This window comes from Haliotis rubra, unplaced genomic scaffold (assembly GCF_003918875.1).
Source record: "Haliotis rubra isolate DU_JTF1 unplaced genomic scaffold, ASM391887v1 Scf1350, whole genome shotgun sequence".
Lineage (NCBI taxonomy): Eukaryota > Metazoa > Mollusca > Gastropoda > Lepetellida > Haliotidae > Haliotis > Haliotis rubra.
In genome coordinates, this window is record NW_025765282.1 from 112,765 (window position 1) to 136,447 (window position 23,683).

At 45.5% G+C, this 23,683-nt stretch overlaps 2 protein-coding genes across 5 annotated transcripts in view; one reads left to right on the forward strand and one right to left on the reverse strand.

The window, feature by feature from the left end:
- LOC124267973 overlaps positions 1 to 23,165 on the forward strand; it is a 104,339-nt gene extending 81,174 nt beyond the window's left edge. Inside the window, exons 5-9 of one of the 3 annotated variants that reach the window (XM_046702972.1) lie at positions 10,967 to 11,104; positions 17,491 to 17,565; positions 19,988 to 20,083; positions 22,196 to 22,280; positions 22,792 to 23,165. In XM_046702972.1, coding sequence (XP_046558928.1) covers positions 10,967 to 11,104; positions 17,491 to 17,565; positions 19,988 to 20,083; positions 22,196 to 22,280; positions 22,792 to 23,083 — 686 coding nt within the window. In that variant the 3' untranslated portion in view covers positions 23,084 to 23,165. Of the gene's footprint in view, positions 1 to 10,966; positions 11,105 to 17,490; positions 17,566 to 19,987; positions 20,084 to 22,195; positions 22,281 to 22,787 lie in introns of all 3 variants that reach the window. The other 2 variants (XM_046702974.1, XM_046702973.1) reach the window with 2 other exon arrangements.
- On the reverse strand, positions 6,014 to 8,706 carry LOC124267972. Of its 2 annotated transcripts, none has more exons than XM_046702971.1 (2): positions 8,309 to 8,706; positions 6,014 to 8,101 (listed from the first exon to the last, which is right to left on the reverse strand). In XM_046702971.1, exon 2 carries the CDS (start codon positions 8,054 to 8,056, stop codon positions 6,278 to 6,280), a length of 1,779 nt encoding a protein of 592 aa, XP_046558927.1. In that variant the 5' UTR covers positions 8,057 to 8,101; positions 8,309 to 8,706; the 3' UTR covers positions 6,014 to 6,277. The 2 variants fall into 2 exon arrangements, with proteins under 2 accessions (XP_046558927.1, XP_046558926.1); XM_046702970.1 differs by having other exon boundaries at positions 6,014 to 8,098; positions 8,306 to 8,706.
- Positions 23,166 to 23,683: the final 518 nt, after the last annotated feature.

The window sequence follows — 23,683 nt, forward strand, 5'->3', positions numbered from 1 at the left end:
TGTGTCTGAGGCTGTATATGTGCTGAGTTGTGTCTGAGGCTGTATATGGGCTGTGATGTGTCTGAGGCTGTATATTGGCTGGGATCTGTCTGATGCTGTATATGGGCTGGAATGTGTCTGGTGCTGTATATGGGCTGGAATGTGTCTGATGCTGTATACTAGCTGGGATATGTCTGATGCTGTATATGGGCTGGAATGTGTCTGGTGCTGTATATGGGCTGGGATGTGTCTGATGCTGTATATAGGCTGGAATGTGTCTGATGCTGTATATTAACTGGGATATGTCTGATGCTGTATATGGACTGGAATGTGTCTGGTGCTGTATATGGGCTGGGATGTGTCTGATGCTGTATATGTGCTGGAATATGTCTGATGCTGTATATGGGCTGGGATGTGTCTGGTGCTGTATATGGGCTGGGATATGTCTGATGCTGTATATGTACTGGGATATGTCTGGTGCTGTATATGGGCTGGGAAATGTCTGATGCTGTATATGGGCTGGGATGTGTCTGGTGCTGTATATGGGCTGGGATATGTCTGATGCTGTATTTGGGTTGGGATATGTCTGATGCTGTATATTGACTGGGATGTGTCTGGTGCTGTATATGGGCTGGGATATGTCTGATACTGTTTATGGGCTGGGATATGTCTGAGGCTGTATATGGGCTGTGATGTGTCTGAGGCTGTATATGGGCTGGGATATGTCTGAGGCTGTATATGGGCTGTGATGTGTCTGATGCTGTATATGGGCTGTGATGTGGCTGATGCTGTATATGGGCTGTGATGTGTCTGATGCTGTATATGGGATGGGATATGTCTGAGGCTGTATATGGGCTGTGATGTATCTGATGCTGTATATATGCTGGGATATGTCTGATGTTGTATATGGGCTGGGATATGTCTGATGCTGTATATGGGCTGGGATATGTCTGATGCTGTATATGGGCTGGGATGTGTCTGGTGCTGTATATGGGCTGGGATATGTCTGATGCTGTATATGGGCTGGGATATGTTTGAGGCTGTATATGGGCTGTGATGTGTCTGATGATGTATATGGGCTGTGATGTGGCTGATGCTGTATATGGGCTGTTATAGATCTGATGCTGTATATGGGCTGGGATATGTCTGAGGCTGTATATGGGCTGGGATGTGTCTGATGTTGTATATGGGCTGGGATATGTCTGAGGCTGTATATGTGCTGGGATATGTCTGATGTTGTATATGGGCTGGGATATGTCTGATGTTGTATATGGGCTGGGATATGTCTGATGCTGTATATAGGCTGGGATATGTCTGATGTTGTATATGGGCTGGGATATCTCTGAGGCTGTATATGGGCTGCGATATGTCTTGTGCTGTATATGGGCTGGGATGTGTCTGGTGCTGTATATGGGCTGGGATATGTCTCATGCTGTATATGGGCTGTGATGTGTCTGAGGCTATATATGGGCTGGGATGTGTCTGAGGCTGTATATGGGCTGTGATGTGTCTGAGGCTGTATATGGGCTGGGATATGTCTGAGACTGTATATATGTTGGAATATGTCTGATGCTGTATATGGGCTGGGATGTGTCTCAGGCTGTATATTGGCTCGGATGTGTCTGATGCTGTATATAGACTGGGATATGTCTGATACTGTATATGGGCTGTGATATGTCTGAGGCTGTATATGGGCTGTGATGTGTCTGAGGCTGTATATGGGCTGGGATGTGTCTGATGCTGTATATGGGCTGTGATGTGTCTGCGGCTGTATATGGGCTGGGATGTGTCTGAGGCTGTATATGTGCTGAGTTGTGTCTGAGGCTGTATATGGGCTGTGATGTGTCTGAGGCTGTATATTGGCTGGGATATGTCTGAGACTGTATATATATTGGAATATGTCTGATGCTGTATATTGGTTGGGATGTGTCTGAGGCTGTATATTGGCTCGGATGTGTCTGATGCTGCTTATAGGCTGGGATATGACTGAGGCTGTATATGGGCTGGGATATGTCTGATGCTGTATATGTGCTGGGATGTGTCTGAGGGTGTATATGGGCTGGGATGTGTCTGATGCTGTATATGGGCTTGGATATGTCTGAGGCAGTATATGGGCTGGGATGTGTCTGAGGCTGTATATTGACTGTGATGTGTCTGAGGCTGTATATGGGCTGGGATATGTCTGAGGCTGTATATGGACTGGGATGTGTCTGAGGCTGTATATGGGCTGGGATATGTCTGAGGCTGTATATGTGCTGGGATATGTCTGAGGCTGTATATGGGCTGGGATATGTCTGATGTTGTATATAGGCTGGGATATGTCTGATGTTGTATATGGGCTGGGATATCTCTGAGGCTGTATATGGGCTGCGATATGTCTGGTGCTGTATATGGGCTGGGAAGTGTCTGGTGCTGTATATGGGCTGGGATATGTCTCATGCTGTATATGGGCTGTGATGTGTCTGAGGCTGTATATGGGCTGGGATGTGTCTGAGGCTGTATATGGGCTGTGATGTGTCTGAGGCTGTATATGGGCTGGGATATGTCTGAGACTGTATATATGTTGGAATATGTCTGATGCTGTATATGGGCTGGGATGTGTCTCAGGCTGTATATTGGCTCGGATGTGTCTGATGCTGTATATAGACTGGGATATGTCTGATACTGTATATGGGCTGTGATATGTCTGAGGCTGTATATGGGCTGTGATGTGTCTGAGGCTGTATATGGGCTGGGATGTGTCTGATGCTGTATATGGGCTGTGATGTGTCTGCGGCTGTATATGGGCTGTGATGTGTCTGAGGCTGTATATGTGCTGAGTTGTGTCTGAGGCTGTATATGGGCTGTGATGTGTCTGAGGCTGTATATTGGCTGGTATATTTCTGAGACTGTATATATATTGGAATATGTCTGATGCTGTATATTGGTTGGGATGTGTCTGAGGCTGTATATTGGCTCGGATGTGTCTGATGCTGCTTATAGGCTGGGATATGACTGAGGCTGTATATGGGCTGGGATATGTCTGATGCTGTATATGTGCTGGGATGTGTCTGAGGCTGTATATGGGCTGGGATGTGTCTGATGCTGTATATGGGCTTGGATATGTCTGAGGCAGTATATGGGCTGGGATGTGTCTGAGGCTGTATATGGACTTTGATGTGTCTGAGGCTGTATATGGGCTGGGATATGTCTGAGGCTGTATATGGACTGGGATGTGTCTGAGGCTGTATATGGGCTGGGATATGTCTGAGGCTGTATATGTGCTGGGATATGTCTGAGGCTGTATATGGGCTGGGATGTGTCTGATGCTGTATATGGGCTGGGATATGTCTGAGGCTGTATATGGGCTGGGATATGTCTGATGCTGTATATGGGCTGGGATGTGTCTGATGCTGTATATGGGCTGGGATATGTCTGATGTTGTATATGGGCTGGGATGTGTCTGATGCTGTATATGGGCTGTGATGTGTCTGAGGCTGTATATGGGCTGGGATGTGTCTGATGCTGTATATGGGCTGGGGTATGTCTGAGGCTGTATATGGGCTGGCATGTTTCGGAGGCTGTATATGGGCTGGGATGTGTCTGATGCTGCATATGGGCTGGGATATGTCTGAGGCTGTATATGGGCTGTGATGTGTCTGATGCTGTATATGTGCTGAGTTATGTCTGAGGCTGTATATGGGCTGTGATGTGTCTGAGGCTGTATATTGGCTGGGATATGTCTGAGACTGTATATATCTTGGAATATGTCTGATGCTGTATATTGGCTGGGATGTGTCTGAGGCTGTATATTGGCTCGGATGTGTCTGATGCTGCTTATAGGCTGGGATATGACTGAGGCTGTATATGGGCTGGGATATGTCTGATGCTGTATATGGGCTGGGATGTGTCTGAGGCTGTATATGGGCTGGGATGTGTCTGATGCTGTATATGGGCTTGGATATGTCTGAGGCAGTATATGGGCTGGGATGTGTCTGAGGCTGTATATCGACTGTGATGTGTCTGAGGCTGTATATGGGCTGGGATATGTCTGAGGCTGTATATGGACTGGGATGTGTCTGAGGCTGTATATGGGCTGGGATGTGTCTGATGCTGTATATGGGCTGGGATATATCTGAGGCTGTATATGGGCTGGGATATGTCTGAGGCTGTATATGGGCTGGGATGTGTCTGAGGCTGTATATGGGCTGGGATATGTCTGATGTTGTATATGGGCTGGGATGTGTCTGATTCTGTATATGGGCTGTGATGTGTCTGAGGCTGTATATGGGCTGGGATGTGTCTGATGCTGTATATGGGCTGGGATGTGTCTGATGCTGTATATGGGCTGGGATGTGTCTGAGGCTGTATATGGACTGTGATGTGTCTGAGGCTGTATATGGGCTGGGATATGTCTGAGGCTGTATATGGACTGGGATGTGTCTGAGGCTGTATATGGGCTGGGATGTGGCTGATGCTGTATATGGGCTGGGATATGTCTGATGCTGTATATGGGCTGGGATATGTCTGAGGCTGTATATGGGCTGGGATGTGTCTGAGGCTGTATATGGGCTGGGGTATGTCTGATGCTGTATATGGGCTGGGATGTTTTGGAGGCTGTATATGGGCTGGGATGTGTCTGATGCTGCATATGGGCTGGGATATGTCTGAGGCTGTATATGGGCTGTGATGTGTCTGAGGCTGTATATGGTCTGGGATATGTCTGAGGCTGTATATGGGCTGTGATGTGTCTGAGGCTGTATATGGGCTGGGATGTGTCTGAGGCTGTATATGGGCTGGGATGTGTCTGATGCTGTATATGGGCTGGGATATGTCTGATGCTGTATATGGGCTGGGATATGTCTGAGGCTGTATATGGGCTGGGATGTGTCTGATGCTGTATATGGGCTTGGATGTGTCTGAGGCAGTATATGGGCAGGGATGTGTCTGAGGCTGCATATGGACTGTGATGTGTCTGAGGCTGTATATGGGCTGGGATATGTCTGAGGCTGTATATGGGCTGGGATGTGTCTGAGGCTGTATATGGGCTGGGATGTGTCTGATGCTGTATATGGGCTGGGATTTGTCTGAGGCTGTATATGGGCTGGGATATTTCTGAGGCTGTTTATGGGCTGGGATGTGTCTGATGCTGTATATGGGCTGGGATGTGTCTGATGTTGTGTATGGGCTGGGATGTGTCTGATTCTGTATATGGGCTGTGATGTGTCTGAGGCTGTATATGGGCTGGGATGTGTCTGATGCTGTATATGGGCTGGGATGTGTCTGATGCTGTATATGGGCTGGGATGTGTCTGAGGCTGTATATGGGCTGGGGTATGTCTGAGGCTGTATATTAGCCGGGATGTTTCGGAGGCTGTATATGGGCTGGGATGTGTCTGATGCTGCATATGGGCTGGGATATGTCTGAGGCTGTATATGGGTTGGGATGTGTCTGAGGCTGTATATGGTCTGGGATATGTCTGAGGCTGTATATGGGTTGTGATGTGTCTGAGGCTGTATATGGGCTGGGATGTGTCTGAGGCTGTATATGGGCTGGGATGTGTCTGATGCTGTATATGGGCTGGGATGTGTCTGATGCTGTATATGGGCTGGGATGTGTCTGATGCTGTATATGGGCTGGGATATGTCTGATGCTGTATATGGGCTGGGGTATGTCTGATGCTGTATATGGGCTGGGATGTTTCGGAGGCTGTATATGGGCTGGGATGTGTTTGATGCTGCATATGGGCTGGGATATGTCTGAGGCTGTATATGGGCTGGGATATGCCTGAGGCTGTATGTGGACCTTCAGTTCAGCGGATCACCCTGTCCAGGCCCACCACGGTGAGGCGTACATCTTATCGACTATTGTCAGCATTATTTATAGTTCATGTGTTTATTGCTGTTGGTGTATTATTGGTAATACTTCATTGACCTGTTTCCAGTCACTAGACTGGCCTCAAGGGGACACCTTCCAGACACTTGCTCTCACGGGCAGGACAAACACAAACACCTTCCAGACACTTGCTCTCACGGGCAGGACAAACACAAACAGCTTTCTATTTATGAACTTTATTAAAAACAGCTAGTGACAACCTCACAGACGATCACGCAATGGTGTCTTTCAGATTATATTCTCAACACAAACTGAGTTCATGTTCATAAAAATGATCTTGTATGACAACGCCAGTTCGTCATAATCGGACAGGTCAGAGGACACATTGTGTTGCCTCCTGTACAGCACAAATCTCGTCTACTGTTATATCCACAGCGTCTTCATCAACCGTTCATCAACGTCATCCCCCGCTGCTGGGGTACCTTCAGATCCCGAGAGTGTAAAGCTTCCTGATGTTACCCTCCATGGGTTTCATTGAAGCCTCGATCTTATTAGCTGTATCCAGAAGGACCTTGACGATCACCTGCTTCATCCAGTTCCCACACACATCGACATCAGTCGGCAAACAAGACAGGTTCAACAAGAATGGTGACGGTGCGGGAGGGCTACTCGCTGTTGTCTTTGGATACCGGATGTCGTATCGTGGAAGTTTTCCCACGATGCACCGGAGAAGCTGCAACTTGTCATTCGTCCCAGTGAGTCCTCCAACTGCTTCCTTGACTTGACCAACTGTTGATGCAAAGTTAACAACTACGTCAATCACTCTGGCTGCGTCGGCTCTTACAACGCTGGGTGCATTCCCGACCTCAACCATAAACACATATTCAGCCAGACCGACATAGGAAGCCACAGATGCCGTAGCATCAACCAACCTGTTCCAGCACGCACATGGGTTGTATGTGTCCAACAAACATGCTATAGCCATTGCTACCGACTTGATGTGGTTCACCACTACGTGACTCTGTAGCCACACTGACAACAAGGCCGACACCTGCTCGGCCACCGCTGGACTGGTCACTGTGTCCACTTCTTCTGTGTAACTTACAACTTGCGGCTCACTGAAGGGAGCACTTGCCAGCACCTCCACTGACTTGGTGTTCCCAAACAGTTCCAGCACAGGACAGTAAGATTTGTCACCAATGTTAATGTAGCCCACTTGCTTGGTGTTATTCACGTACACACACAAGTTCTGCTCAACTGGCACAAGACTGATAACGTTCTGACAGGTAGCGTCTTCACTTCCCAGATCTATGGTTCGGAATCGGTCGTCTCGTGTGACGCTGGCTGGTATTGTGTCTACAGGAATTATTGCTGGATCATCTGTGCACAGACCAACCCGCATGTGACCCGAGGCTGCTAACTGAACGCTGGTTAGCTTGAACTCCACCTCCATTCCAGGTGCTACTGGTGTCTGTGTAAAACACACGTACCCTCCCTTGGTCCCCAGACTGGAGGAAGTAGATCCACGAGCGGCCCGTGTTTCCGTTGTAGTGATGTTGCAGCCGTGTACATCGTGGAATCTGTTGTTCACGACTTCTACCGATGTTACCTGGCCAAGGAGTTCAATGAAAGCCCACATGTGCGTGACCTCTGTGTCTGGCTTGTGCTTATATGGAAACTCTTGTTTATCATCCTTACTTGAACAGAATGTGATCTTTCCATTTGAGAAGGAGAAATATATCACAGCATTGGGGTATGCGCACGTGTCCATCGAAGGTTCACAAATTATGAAATCATCACACGATTTAACACTGAGCAATGGCTTCTGCAACACGGAAGTATTGTGGAGGAAATTCGGGTCCTTTTTCAAGAATCCAAGTCTGAATTTTCCGTGTTTCCCCTCAAATGTCTCCAATATTCTAAAATGCACGGCTTTGTCATGCGAACTGTTTTCACTAACGAAACACAAGCCATGCTGATAGCCATCCCCTGTGCGCTCTGCACGCGTGTTTCCATTACTGAGTGACACTGCCGTGCCATGAATCACCTCGTCAAATGTACGGCCTGCCGCACTACTCTTGTGAACATTTTGGTTGATTGTAACGGATTTGGCACGGGAAATGTTGAAAAATCTTCCAATATATGTTTTGTTACTTGTAATGTTGAGATTTTGTCGGTTGCCAAAGGTTTCTGATGACTGCCCAATCTTCTCGTAATCAGTTTCATAGTCAGATTCTAAACTACTGTTTTCACCCTCCGCCATGATAGACCTGTTACCTGGCGAGGTTAACCGCCAACAGCAGTTTCAGATTCAACTCTAGTCTGTCTCACAGTCCCTGAACCACATTAATTTCCCTACTGCCAAGCTCTCTCTGCAGTGCTAAAGCCCTAAATAAAGCAAGTCTAGATTTCCTCAGGTTCTGAATCTCTGGTCTCCCTAGGGCTCCTTATCAATATAAATGGGCTTGTTTGTTACTATCAAAATTAGATATATTCAGAGACTAAGCCTTAGTCAACTTCAACTCCGGTAACATCTAACACAGTCATTAAACAATGCATGCATGAACTGTACACAACATATTGAGTCAGCACCTTTACACAAGTCACTCATATCTGAACTGTACACAACGTCAGAGGAAACTGTCCTGCAACAACCACCTGACCTACATAGGCTTTTAATACCATATCCTCCTCATGATGTTTGCAAGTGGCGCTGTTCTGGACGCTACGTGCATTAAGTCCTTACGATGCTGCCTCCAGGGTCCAGCTACACCACACATGGCAGCTATCAGACATATCCCAGCTATCAGGCTGAGTTGGTGAAGTATTTCCTCATCACAACAAAGTATTACCGATGGGAAAATGGCGACTTCCTGCACACATCGAACAGGGCTATCACACAGCAGTGACGTCACAAGCATTATGCCAGGTACATTACGGGGCCGGTAACACTGCACAACCACAACTTGAGGCTGACAGGTGTGGTGATGTTCACATTGCTGTCTACAGTCACCTTCAACACGAACTGCTTTGTACCTGTTTTGCGACAGATAAACTAGAATTGATTTATAAATGTATATATATAATTAAACGTTAAATAAACATCTATAGTTCCCACATGGTTCAAAGGTTTCAGTGTGTGGGGACCACATGTAGAGAGTCTCCATGTTTTCAGTGTGTGGAGACCACGTGTAGAGAGTCTCCATCTTTTCAGTGTGCGGGGACCACATGTAGATAGTCTCAATATTTACAGTGTGTGGAGACCACATGTAGATTGTTTCCATGTTTTCAGTGTGTGGAGACCACATGTAGATTGTTTCAGTGTTTTCAGTGTCTGGAGACCACGTGTAGAGAGTCTCCATGTTTTCAGTGAGTGGAGACCACATGTAGATTGACTGAATGTTTTCAGTGTGTATCAGTGTGTGGTGTCTCCATGTTTCAAGTGTGTGGAGACCACATGTAGATTGTCTCCATGTTTTCAGTGTTTGGGGACCACATGTTGAGAGTCTGAATGTTTTGAGTGTGTGGGGACCACATGTAAATAGTCTGAATGTTATCAGTGTGGGGACCACATGTAGATAGTCTGAATGTTATCAGTGTGTGGGGACCACATGTAGATAGTCTGAATGTTATCAGTGTGTGGGGACCACATGTAGATAGTCTGAATGTTATCAGTGTGTGGGGACCACATGTAGATAGTCTGAATGTTATCAGTGTGTGGGGACCACATGTAGATAGTCTGAATGTTATCAGTGTGTGGGGACCACATGTAGATAGTCTGAATGTTATCAGTGTGTGGGGACCACATGTAGATAGTCTGAATGTTTTCAGTGTGTGGGGACCACATGTAGATAGTCTGAATGTTTTCAATGTGTGGAGAGTCTCCATGTTTTCAGTGTGCGGGGACCACATGTAGATTGTTGGTTATGTGTTCAGTGTGCGGGGACCACATGTAGATTGTTTCCATGTTGTCAGTGTGCGGGGACCACATGTAGATTGTTGGTTATGTTTTCAGTGTGCGGGGACCACATGTAGATTGTTTCCATGTTGTCAGTGTGCGGGGACCACATGTAGATTGTTTCCATGTTTTCAGTGTGCGGGGACCACATGTAGATTGTCTCCATGTTTTCAGTGTGCGGGGACCACATGTAGATTGTTTCCATGTTGTCAGTGTGCGGGGACCACATGTAGATTGTCTCCATGTTTTCAGTGTGCGGGGACCACATGTAGATTGTTGGTTATGTGTTCAGTGTGCGGGGACCACATGTAGATTGTTTCCATGTTGTCAGTGTGCGGGGACCACATGTAGATTGTTTCCATGTTGTCAGTGTGCGGGGACCACATGTAGATTGTTGGTTATGTTTTCAGTGTGCGGGGACCACATGTAGATTGTTGGTTATGTGTTCAGTGTGTGGGGACCACATGTAGATAGTCTGAATGTTTTCAATGTGCGGGGACCACATGTAGATTGTTGGTTATGTTTTCAGTGTGCGGGGACCACATGTAGATTGTTGGTTATGTGTTCAGTGTGTGGGGACCACATGTAGATAGTCTGAATGTTTTCAATGTGTGGAGAGTCTCCATGTTTTCAGTGTGCGGGGACCACATGTAGATTGTTGGTTATGTGTTCAGTGTGCGGGGACCACATGTAGATTGTTTCCATGTTGTCAGTGTGCGGGGACCACATGTAGATTGTTTCCATGTTGTCAGTGTGCGGGGACCACATGTAGATTGTCTCCATGTTTTCAGTGTGCATGTAGATTGTTGAGTTATGTGTTCAGTGTGCGGGGACCACATGTAGATTGTTTCCATGTTGTTCAGTGTGCGGGGACCACATGTAGATTGTTTCCATGTTTTCAGTGTGCGGGGACCACATGTAGATTGTTGGTTATGTGTTCAGTGTGCGGGGACCACATGTAGATTGTTTCCATGTTTTCAGTGTGCGGGGACCACATGTAGTTGGTTCAATGTTGTCAGTGTGCGGGGACCACATGTAGATTGTTTCCATGTTTTCAGTGTGCGGGGACCACATGTAGATTGTCTCCATGTTTTCAGTGTGCGGGGACCACATGTAGATTGTCTCCATGTTTTCAGTGTGCGGGGACCACATGTAGATTGTTGGTTATGTGTTCAGTGTGCGGGGACCACATGTAGATTGTTTCCATATTTTCAGTGTGCGGGGACCACTGGTTTGGGGACCAGTGCAGCAGTCGCTGCAATTGCATCAACGTGAACGAGGTCTGCGACAAGACAGGCGGTAGATGCATCAGCGGAACCAGGCCGACAACGTCCACGTTGAAGCCGTCGTCGGGTAAAATTACCAAATGCCTCTTGAATATCACTTGTATGTACTTTCCCTACACCTAGGTATCGTTCGGAAGATATGTCACAATAATAGTAAGGAGGGGAGGATATATGTCACTAGAATAGTAAGGAGGGGAGGATATATGTCACAAGAATAGGAAGGAGGGGAGGATATATGTCACAAGAATAGTAAGGAGGGGAGGATACATGTCACAATAATAGTAAGGAGGGGAGGATATATGTCACTAGAATAGTAAGGAGGGGATTATATATGTCACAAGAATAGGAAGGAGGGGATTATATATGTCACAAGAATAGGAAGGAGGGGAGGATACATGTCACAATAATAGTAAGGAGGGGAGGATATTTGTCACAAGAATAGGAAGGAGGGGAGGATATATGTCACAAGAATAGTAAGGAGGGGAGGATATATGTCACAAGAATAGTAAGGAGGGGAGGATATATGTCACTCGAATAGTAAGGAGGGGAGGATATATGTCACAAGAATAGTAAGGAGGGGAGGATATATTTCACAAGAATAGTAAGGAGGGGAGGATATATGTCACAAGAATAGTAAGGAGGGGAGGATATATGTCACAAAAATAGGAAGGAGGGGAGGATATATTTCACAAGGATAGTAAGAGGGGAGCATGTAAGGACCGGTGTCGTGATGTGGAATGTAGCTGACAAGTCGATACATCCCACACGCAGATGTTTGAAATACACGAGACATGTGGTTTATTCATGCAAGTGTAACGGCCATATAATGTCCGAGTCACAGCTGGGATTCGAACCATGGCCCTTCTGATTCGAAGTCCACATGACCAAAGAGGTTTGCCACGTCAGCAAGCTGACAAGGTAAGGATGTCATCTGTGAGATGACTCCACGCCTTGCTACACTGACAAGGTAAGGATGTCATCTGTGGGATGACTCCACGCCTTGCTACACTGACAAGGTAAGGATGTCATCTGTGGGATGACTCTGACAAGGTAAGGATGTCGCCTCAACGCCCTGCTACACTGACAAGGTAAGGATGTCATCTGTGGGATGACTCCACGCCCTGCTACACTGACAAGGTAAGGATGTCATCTGTGGGATGACTCCACGCCCTGCTACACTGACAAGGTAAGGATGTCATCTGTGGGATGACTCCACGCCCTGCTACACTGACAAGGTAAGGATGTCATCTGTGGGATGACTCCACGCCCTGCTACACTGACAAGGTAAGGATGTCATCTGTGGGATGACTCCACGCCCTGCTACACTGACAAGGTAAGGATGTCATCTGTGGGATGACTCCACGCCCTGCTACACTGACAAGGTAAGGATGTCATCTGTGGGATGACTCCACGCCCTGCTACACTGACAAGGTAAGGATGTCATCTGTGGGATGACTCCACGCCCTGCTACACTGACAAGGTAAGGATGTCATCTGTGGGATGACTCCACGCCCTGCTACACTGACAAGGTAAGGATGTCATCTGTGGGATGACTCCACGCCCTGACAAGGTAAGGATGTCATCTACACTGACAAGGATATCAGGATCCATCATCTGTGGGATGACTCCACGCCCTACTACACTGACAAGGTAAGGATGTCATCTGTGGGATGACTCCATGCCCTGCTACACTGACAAGGTAAGGAGGATGTCAGGATGACTCATCTGTGACAAGGTAAGGATGTCATCTGTGGGATGACTCACTCCACGCCCTGCTACACTGACAAGGTAAGGATGTCATCTGTGGGATGACTCCATGCCCTGCTACACTGACAAGGTAAGGATGTCATCTGTGGGATGACTCCATGCCCTGCCCTGCTACACTGACAAGGTAAGGATGTCATCTGTGGGATGACTCCACGCCCTGCTACACTGACAAGGTAAGGATGTCATCTGTGGGATGACTCCATGCCTTGCTACACTTACAAGGTTAGGATGTCATCTGTGGGATGACTCCACGCCCTGCTACACTGACAAGGTAAGGATGTCATCTGTGGGATGACTCCACGCCCTGCTACACTGACAAGGTAAGGATGTCATATGTGGGATGACTCCACGCCCTGCTACACTGACAAGGTAAGGATGTCATCTGTGGGATGACTCCACGCCCTGCTACACAAGCAGATACAAGAGTCACAATACCGCGAAAGGGTTGGTTCGTGCTTGTTGGTGTGTTTATCAGTGTTGATGTGTTTATCAGTGTTGATGTCGATGATCAGGCCAGAGAAGGGTGAGTGAGTGAAGGGAGAGAGAAAGACGGAAGGAGAAAGACTGGAAGGGAGAGGATGGAAGGATGGGATGAGCTATGTTGATGATGTTGATGTTTCCTGTTATCTGATTGGCAGACATTTGTGGCTTTAACGGGTATCAGTGTATCATGTTTTTCATGTTCGTATTTATGTATGTTTCGTGTTTGATCAATAACTTCATCGTCTTGAGAAACAATGTCACGTGATATGTCTGCATTGCGCCGATACTAACCACAATGTCATGACTGTAACAGCTTGACGCGCAACTATTAATGGCAACAATTTCAGGCCTACCACAAAAAACTTTCCCACTGTGCAGGAAAACGCTGAAAAGTCCACATTAAACATGGAAATAGCAACATAATACCTCGCTACTGAAACAGTAAAAACAGCAACTTTAAATCGCTAAAACAGGATCAACAAGGAAGAGCCTGCATTGCACACTTGTTTGGTTTACGTTCCATTCGTATGAAATGCTTGACAGCAATTACTTCGACATATTCAATACCTTTTCTACGCATGCGCAGTAGAGGTCAAAGTTCGCTGATATAAAAATGTTGCAGTTTCATAGTCATTCGTTGCCGTTTTTCTGACCATCCATGTATGATCCTTGCGTATTACCGTCCCTGTATGATCCTGGCGTATTACCGTCCATGTATGATCCTGGCGTATTACCGTCCATGTATGATCCTGGCGTATTACCGTCCCTGTATGATCCTGGCGTATTACCGTCCATGTATGATCCTGGCGTATTACCGTCCATGTATGAACCTGGCGTATTACCGTCCCTGTATGATCCTGGCGTATTACCGTCCCTGTATGATCCTGGCGTATTACCGTCCATGTATGATCCTGGCGTATTACCGTCCCTGTATGATCTTGGCGTATTACCGTCCCTGTATGAACCTGGCGTATTACCGTCCATGTATGATCCTGGCGTATTACCGTCCCTGTATGATCCTGGCGTATTACCGTCCCTGTATGATCCTGGCGTATTACCGTCCATGTATGATCCTGGCGTATTACCGTCCCTGTATGATCCTGGCGTATTATCCGTCGTCCCTGTATGATCCTGGCGTATTACCGTCCCTGTATGATCCTGGCGTATTACCGTCCCTGTATGATCCTGGCGTATTACCGTCCCTGTATGATCCTGGCGTATTACCTGTATGATCTGGCGTATTACCGTCCCTGTATGATCCTGGCGTATTACCGTCCATGTATGATCCTGGCGTATTACCGTCCATGTATGATCCTGGCGTATTACCGTCCATGTATGATCCTGGCGTATTACCGTCCATGTATGATCCTGGCGTATTACCGTCCTGTATGATCCTGGCGTATTACCGTCCCTGTATGATCCTGGCGTATTACCGTCCTGTATGATCCTGGCGTATTACCGTCCCTGTATGATCCTGGCGTATTACCGTCCATGTATGATCCTGGCGTATTACCGTCCCTGTATGATCCTGGCGTATTACCGTCCCTGTATGATCCTGGCGTATTACCGTCCATGTAGCAGTCTGGCGTATTACCGTCCTGTATGATCCTGGCGTATTACCGTCCATGTATGATCCTGGCGTATTACCGTCCCTGTATGATCCTGGCGTATTACCGTCCCTGTATGATCCTGGCGTATTACCGTCCCTGTATGATCCTGGCGTATTACCGTCCCTGTATGATCCTGGCGTATTACCGTCCCTGTATGATCCTGGCGTATTACCGTCCCTGTATGATCCTGGCGTATTACCGTCCCTGTATGATCCTGGCGTATTACCGTCCATGTATGATCCTGGCGTATTACCGTCCATGTATGATCCTGGCGTATTACCGTCCCTGTATGATCCTGGCGTATTACCGTCCCTGTATGATCCTGGCGTATTACCGTCCCTGTATGATCCTGGCGTATTACCGTCCCTGTATGATCCTGGCGTATTACCGTCCATGTATGATCCTGGCGTATTACCGTCCATGTATGATCCTGGCGTATTACCGTCCATGTATGATCCTGGCGTATTACCGTCCCTGTATGATCCTGGCGTATTACCGTCCCTGTATGATCCTGGCGTATTACCGTCCCTGTATGATGATCCTGGCGTATTACCGTCCCTGTATGATCCTGGCGTATTACCGTCCCTGTATGATCCTGGCGTATTACCGTCCCTGTATGATCCTGGCGTATTACCGTCCCTGTATGATCCTGGCGTATTACCGTCCCTGTATGATCCTGGCGTATTACCGTCCCTGTATGATCCTGGCGTATTACCGTCCCTGTATGATCCTGGCGTATTACCGTCCCTGTATGATCCTGGCGTATTACCGTCCCTGTATGATCCTGGCGTATTACCGTCCCTGTATGATCCTGGCGTATTACCGTCCCTGTATGATCCTGGCGTATTACCGTCCCTGTATGATCCTGGCGTATTACCGTCCCTGTATGATCCTGGCGTATTACCGTCCATGTATGATCCAGGCGTATTACCGTCCCTGTATGATCCTGGCGTATTACCGTCCCTGTATGATCCTGGCGTATTACCGTCCCTGTATGATCCTGGCGTATTACCGTCCATGTGTGATCCTGGCGTATTACCGAACTGAGAACATCACTGTATATGGTACAGCCTTCGCCGTTTCAGTCAATACGATACTAATGCATCAGTGTTCTCTTTGCTCGATCATGTGTTGTATAGACGACGTAATGGCTAGAAATGTCTAGTAACTGCTAAAAATGTCTAGTAACTGCTAAAAATGTCTAGTAACTGCTAGAAATGTCTAGTAACTGCTAAAAATGCCCAGTAATGGCTAGAAATGTCTAGTAATTGTTAAATTGTCCAGTAATGGCTAGAAAGGTCTAGTAACAGCTAGACATGTCTAGTAATGGCTAAAAAAGTCCAGTAATGGCTAGAAATGTCTAGTAGCTGCTAAGAATGTCCGGCAAGGGCTAGAAATGTCTAGTGACTGCTACAATGCCCAGTAATGGCTAGAAATGTCTAGTAATTGTTAAAATTGTCCAGTAATGGCTAGAAAGGCCTAGTAATGGCTAGACATGTCTAGTAATGGCTAAAAAAGTCCAGTAATGGCTAGAAATGTCTAGTAGCTGCTAAGAATGTCCGGCAAGGGCTAGAAATGTCTAGTGACTGCTACAATGCCCAGTAATGGCTAGAAATGTCTAGTAATTGTTAAAATTGTCCAGTAATGGCTAGAAAGGTCTAGTAATGGCTAAAAGTGTCCAGTAATGTCTAGTAATGGCTAGTAATGTCTAGTAATGGCTAAAAATGTCCAGTAATAAGTAGAAATGTCTAAAGATGGCTAGAAATGTCTAGTAATGGCTAGAAAGGTCTACTAATGGCTAGACGTGTCTAGAAGTATTGGCAGTTACAAGAAGCCAATAAAGTAAACTCTGCTTATGAATGCAGAATAAACTGAACAATAATGGTATGTTAACAGTGTTATAATTCCTAGCATCAGTGTGTCACTTCCAGTCCAGAGTCAGTGAGTTTGGTTTTACGCCGCTTTTAAAATATTCCTGCAATATCACGGCGGGGAACACCAGAAATGGGCTTCACACATTGTACCCATGTGGGGAATCTAACCCTGGTGTTCGGCGTGACGAGCGAACGCTTTAACCACTAGGCTACCCCGCAGTAGTACAGGAAGTACAGAAGTCCGAGCACTGGCTGACGTGTTTATTGGGGAAGCAACCTGTGGATAAATTCAATAAGTAAAGGTTGTCCGGCATGGTGTGCCGTCACACAGACCATGTCAGTTTTGTACCCCAATCTTAATTGTTCAATACAATCTATTCTATCAAATCACAATATGATCAAAGTGAACAACTTACTGCTCTGTTAAATACAACACTTCCACATTTCCCACACAACAAGCATTCATCTAACATACATGTGGCACATACAGTGTTTATAGAGGGCGGTCATGTGACCTACCTCAACAACATGTGCAGGGACTGCACGTGCCAAAGGCCAGGATGTACCTGTCAGGCCACAAGTATGGTGGGCTGTTTACGCCAACAAATACGCCTGAACAGTATGGTGCGCAGTTTATGGCAAAACAGATTTTAACCTGTAACCTTGTAACCAAGAGGAACACCGAACTCTTCTTCAAATGTATATCTGTGTTTGTCTAGACACGTCAACAAGATCACCATCGACTACAACGACAACAACGGCAACAGCAACAACACCAGCTGGTGCACCATCTAGTGAGTACTGCCCATGGGCTAGCGGATAGCACTTGTATCATGCAGCCTCATAAATAGAGAATATTAACCTCGTGTGTTTACGTGTCATTAATATCATATCTTAGGAATAAAAACAGGAATAAAAATTGTATTATGCGAGTCTTTATCGATAATAATACATATTTTTTTATTCCTAATATATGATCTTAATGATACGGAAACCCACCGAGGTTAATAATGTCATTATCATATAATGTCATTCTTAAAATTACTTTTATAAAAAGCAAATCGTACGTGAATTTATATATGAAGAGAATCGAGCATTCACGTAAGAATACTTAGCGGTACACCAAGGTGAAGGTCGTTCATGACGGCGGCATATGGTTGTGACAAGTCGCTAATACAGTGCAAACATAACTCATGCCTAAAATAAGATCTTTCTCTCTAAAAACAACAACAAAATCAGGCAGGGTTTTCTTGGTAGTGTTTCTATTTTCAATGCGGGTAATTACCTCATCAAGTTCAGTTTCTGATACCTGACGGAATCGATTCATCGTCTTCTTTGTTGTGATCGATAGATCGAAATCCTTGGTTGGTACCTTTCTTAGACGGTCGCCTTTCATTCGTGCCTCATAATTCGTACCATCAATTTGAACGAAGTGCTCCGTTTCATGTTTTCCAAAGTCATTTACTGTAGTAACGACTCCAGGACCTCTGTCATCAATTCTTACAGAATCACTAATTTTGTTAATGGGGGCAGCCATTTTTGTTTACAAACTCGTCCACGCAGTGTAAACTCGCGACGACGTCATCAATCAAGTGTCATCAACGTTTTAGGATTCGCATGCAACGTATGGAGTTTTGAGAAAGTAGTTCGTGGATTGACGTAATTCGCATAGTTATCGGATTTGGATACCAAGATTATCAGATTGCTTTATTGCACCGATAACACCTTCCATTACGTGATAAATGTCTCTACCGACTGTAGCCGCAATGTGTTGGTCACTCGAGGTATAGTAGTCAAATACCAGCACTTGTATCATACCGCCTGAGAAACGTCTCTACCGACTGTAGCCGTAATGTGTTGGTCACTCGAGGTATAGCAGTCAAATACCAGCACTTGTATCATACCGCCTGAGAAGCGTCTGTACCCGCAAAGTGTTGATAACTCGAGGTATTGTAGTCAAATACCAGCACTTGTATCATACCACCTGAGAAACGTCTGTACCGACTGTACCCGCAAAGTGTTGATAACTCGAGGTATAGTAGTCAAATACCAGCACTTGTATCATACCGCCTGAGAAACGTCTCTACCGACTGTAGCCGTAATGTGTTGGTCACTCGAGGTATAGTTGTCAAATACCAGCACTTGTATCATACCGCCTGAGAAACGTCTGTACCCGCTAAGTGTTGATAACTCGAGGTATTGTAGTCAAATACCAGCACTTGTATCATACCGCCTGAGAAACGTCTGTACCGACTGTAGTCGTAATGTGTTTGTCACTCGAGGTATAGTAGTCAAATACCAGCACTTGTATCATACCGCCTGAGAAGCGTCTGTACCGACTGTAGTCGTAATGTTGGTCACTCGAGGTATAGCAGTCAAATACCAGCACTGATCTAGCTTCTCGGTATTTCTGGCCGAAATGAGTTTGATCCGAGTACTACAGAGAAACAGAAAGTAGGAATATTGAATTCATATCAAAATTTTGATCTATTTCAATAGCTCCTTGCTATGTGTCTAAGCATGGCCAGACAGTCGGGCAAGGGGATCTGATTCATGGCCAGACAGTCGGGCAAGGGGATCTGATTCATGGCCAGACAGTCGGGCAAGGGGATCTGATTCATGGCCAGACAGTCGGGCAAGGGGATCTGATTCATAGCCAGACACTCGGGCAAGGGGATCTGATTCATGGCCAGACAGTCGGGCAAGGGGATCTGATTCATGGCCAGACAGTCGGGCAAGGGGATCTGATTCATGGCCAGACAGTCGGGCAAGGGGATCTGATTCATGTCCAGACAATCGGGCAAGGGGATCTGATTCATGGCCAGACAGTCGGGCAAGGGGATCTGATTCATGGCCAGACAGTCGGGCAAGGGGATCTGATTCATGGCTGGGAAACACCAGAGGATGCTAACAAAATATAGTTCATTCCTTTATCAAGAAAGGCCAATAATTTCCACCAGTTGCAGCTGACACCAATATGCCCGTTATGGTTGTCTCAGTCAGCTGTTTCAGAGGTAGTTAGTTGGGTCATGGCAGTATGAGTGATAGAATATACATGGGTCGTGTAACATTAACCCCTGCACTTCAGGGTGTTACTGGGATTTGAAACCTCTGATTGACTTGTCAGTTATCCTATTAGAATATGGTTGAGGTTACAGCATTCACAGATGACGCCCGCAGTGATTGAACATAACGAACAATATACATGTGTTACAGCTGCTTTTGCCGGAACGACAAAGACGATGGCAACAACCACGGTGACCAGTGCAGGATCTGAAGATGGCAGCCAACGAGAGCCCGCTGTATCCCTCGGTAACATAATACTTCCACATATGATAACCCATACTCTGGTTAGAGTCACCACCCCGCTAATTCAACAGTCTTCACGGCAACATATTGACTTATGAGTTTCACATCCAGTCTTGTACATACTCGGGACTTTACAGTGGAACATGCTGTATTTACGCCTTAACTAACAAGCTGTATACGTCTTACACACAGTTATATGTTGTACAGACACCTGTACACACTGTTATATGTTGTATATTCACCTTTACACACTGTTATATGTTGTACAGACACCTTTACACACTGTTATATGTTGTACAGACACCTTTACACACTGTTATATGTTGTACAGACACCTTTACACACTGTTATATGTTGTACAGACACCTTTACACACAGTTATATGTTGTACAGAAACCTTTACACACTGTTATATGTTGTACAGACACCTTTACACACTGTTATATGTTGTATATTCACCTTTACACACAGTTATATGTTGTACAGACACCTTTACACACAGTTATATGTTGTATAGACACCTTAGCACGCTATTATATGTTTGCAGACACCTTTATACACTGTCATATGTTGTACAGACACCTTTCCACACCGTTATATGTTGTACAGACACCTTTACACACAGTTATATGTTGTATAGACACCTTAGCACGCTATTATATGTTTGCAGACACCTTTATACACTGTCATATGTTGTACAGACACCTTTCCACACCGTTATATGTTGTACAGACACCTTTACACACAGTTATATGTTGTATAGACACCTTAGCACGCTATTATATGTTTGCAGACACCTTTATACACTGTCATATGTTGTACAGACACCTTTCCACACCGTTATATGTTGTACAGACACCTTTACACACTGTTATATGTTGTATATTCACCTTTACACACAGTTATATGTTGTACAGACACCTTTCCACACCGTTATATGTTGTACAGACACCTTAACACGCTATTATATGTTTGCAGACACCTTTATACACTGCCATATCTTGTTCAGGCACCTTTATACACAGCCATATCTGGTTCAAGCACCTTTATACACTGTTATATGTTGTTCAAGCACCTTTATACACTTCCATATCTTGTTCAAGCACCTTTATACACTGTTATACGTTTTATCATGCGTATTCACCTTTATACACTGCCATATTTTGTTCAAGCACCTTTATACACTGTCATATCTTGTTGAAGCACCTTTATACACTGCCATATCTTGTTCAGGCACCTTTATACACTGCCATATCTTGTTCAGGCACCTTTATACACTGCCATATCTTGTTCAAGCACCTTTATACACTGTCATATCTTGTTGAAGCACCTTTATACACTGCCATATCTTGTTCAGGCACCTTTATACACTGCCATATCTTGTTCAGGCACCTTTATACACTGCCATATCTTGTTCAAGCACCTTTATACACTGCCATATCTTGTTCAGGCACCTTTATACACAGCCATATCTGGTTCAAGCACCTTTATACACTGTTATATGTTGTTCAAGCACCTTTATACACTTCCATATCTTGTTCAAGCACCTTTATACACTGTTATACGTTTTATCATGCGTATTCACCTTTATACACTGCCATATTTTGTTCAAGCACCTTTATACACTGTCATATCTTGTTGAAGCACCTTTATACACTGCCATATCTTGTTCAGGCACCTTTATACACTGCCATATCTTGTTCAGGCACCTTTATACACTGCCATATCTTGTTCAAGCACCTTTCAAGCACCTTTATACACTGTCATATCTTGTTGAAGCACTGCCACCTTTATACACTGCCATATCTTGTTCAGGCACCTTTATACAGCACCTGCCATACACAGCCATCTTGTTCAGGCACCTTTATACACTGCCATATCTTGTTCAAGCACCTTTATACACTGCGCCACCTTTATCTTGTTACACTGCCATATCTTGTTCAAGCACCTTTATACACTGCCATATCTTGTTCAAGCACCTTTATACACTGTTATATGTTGTTCAAGCACCTTTATACACTGCCATATCTTGTTCAAGCACCTTTATACACTGTTATATGTTGTTCAAGCACCCTTACTCAATGTTATATGTTGTATATTCATCTTGTTGTTCAGGCGCCATAGCTGGAGTTGTGTGCGGGGTCCTCCTCGGCTTCGCTATCCTGGTCGTTGTCATCGTCCTGCTGGTGCTCAAACTGTGAGTTGACTAAACTCTTAAATAATCTGGGGCCCGTTTCACAAAGCGATCGTAGCGCTAGTGTATGGGAGTTACGATCACCTTAGCGCTACGATCGCTCGGTGAAACGGGCCCCTGATTTCTTAGAAAACGGTGAAGTCGTTGTGACCACCATTTGAATCCGTGCTGGTAGGACACTAGGTAAATGAGACAGCCAGAGGGGAAGGTCAAGGGATGGGTGAGTGAGCCAGAGGGGTGGGACAAGGGATATGTCAGACAGACGGGGCGAGGAATGGATGGGACAAGGATTATCTGAGACAGACAGAGGGGTGGGACAAGGGATATGTGAGACAGACAGAGGGGTGGGACAAGGGATATGTGAAACAGGCAGAGGGGTGGGACAAGATGTATTTGGTATTTGATACAAACGCAAGGGTGGGACAAGGGATAGTTGGGACAGCCAGCTGGTGGGTATGCCTGTAACTGGTTGTTTATAACTGGTCAATTCCTACTCATTTTGAATTATATGTTTTAGTAAACGAAAGCGTGTTTCTTCGCCGCCAATAATGAAGCCACTTCCGTCAGCCGTCTTCCCCGGTCCAGTGGTCAACCCTACCAGCCACCCTGCCAGTTTCGGATCCATCACGAATACATATGAAGGATTTGAACCTAAGACAAATGAACATGACTACATGGGTGTGTCAAATCCTGCTCATGACACAGAAGACACAACCGGCCCAGCGTCCAACAATGTCGAAACAGTGTATGCCGAAATCATCGATGAGGATTACTTACAACCCATCCACAACCCAGACACCTCCACGTAACCATCCGCACATAAGAAAGTTACATGTAACCATCCACACATAAGAATGTTACATGTAACCATCCACACATAAGAAAGTTACATGTAACCATCCACACATAAGAATGTTACATGTAACCATCCACACATAAGAAAGTTACATGTAACCATCCACACATAAGAAAAGTTAACCATGTAAGTTACATCCCATCCCAACAAAAGAATGTTACATGTAACCATCCACACATAAGAAAGTTACATGTAACCATCCACACATAAGAATGTTACACGTAACCATCCACACATAAGAAAGTTACATGTAACCATCCGCACATAAGAAAGTTACATCTAACCATCCGCACATAAGAATTTTACATGTAACCATCCACACATAAGAAAGTTACATGAAACCATCCACACATAAGAAAGTTACATGTAACCATTCACACATAAGAAAGTTACATGTAACCATCCCCACATAAGAATGTTACATGTAACCATCCACACATAAGAAAGCTACATATAACCATCCCCACATCAGAAAGTTACATGTAACCATCCCCACATCAGAAAGTTACATGTAACCATCCACACATAAGAAAGTTACATGTAACCATCCGTA

Bases quoted from the DNA above. Each gene is read 5' to 3' on its own strand.
- LOC124267972 (XM_046702971.1), bottom strand. From the start codon at position 8,056: ATGGCGGAGGGTGAAAACAGTAGTTTAGAATCTGACTATGAAACTGAT.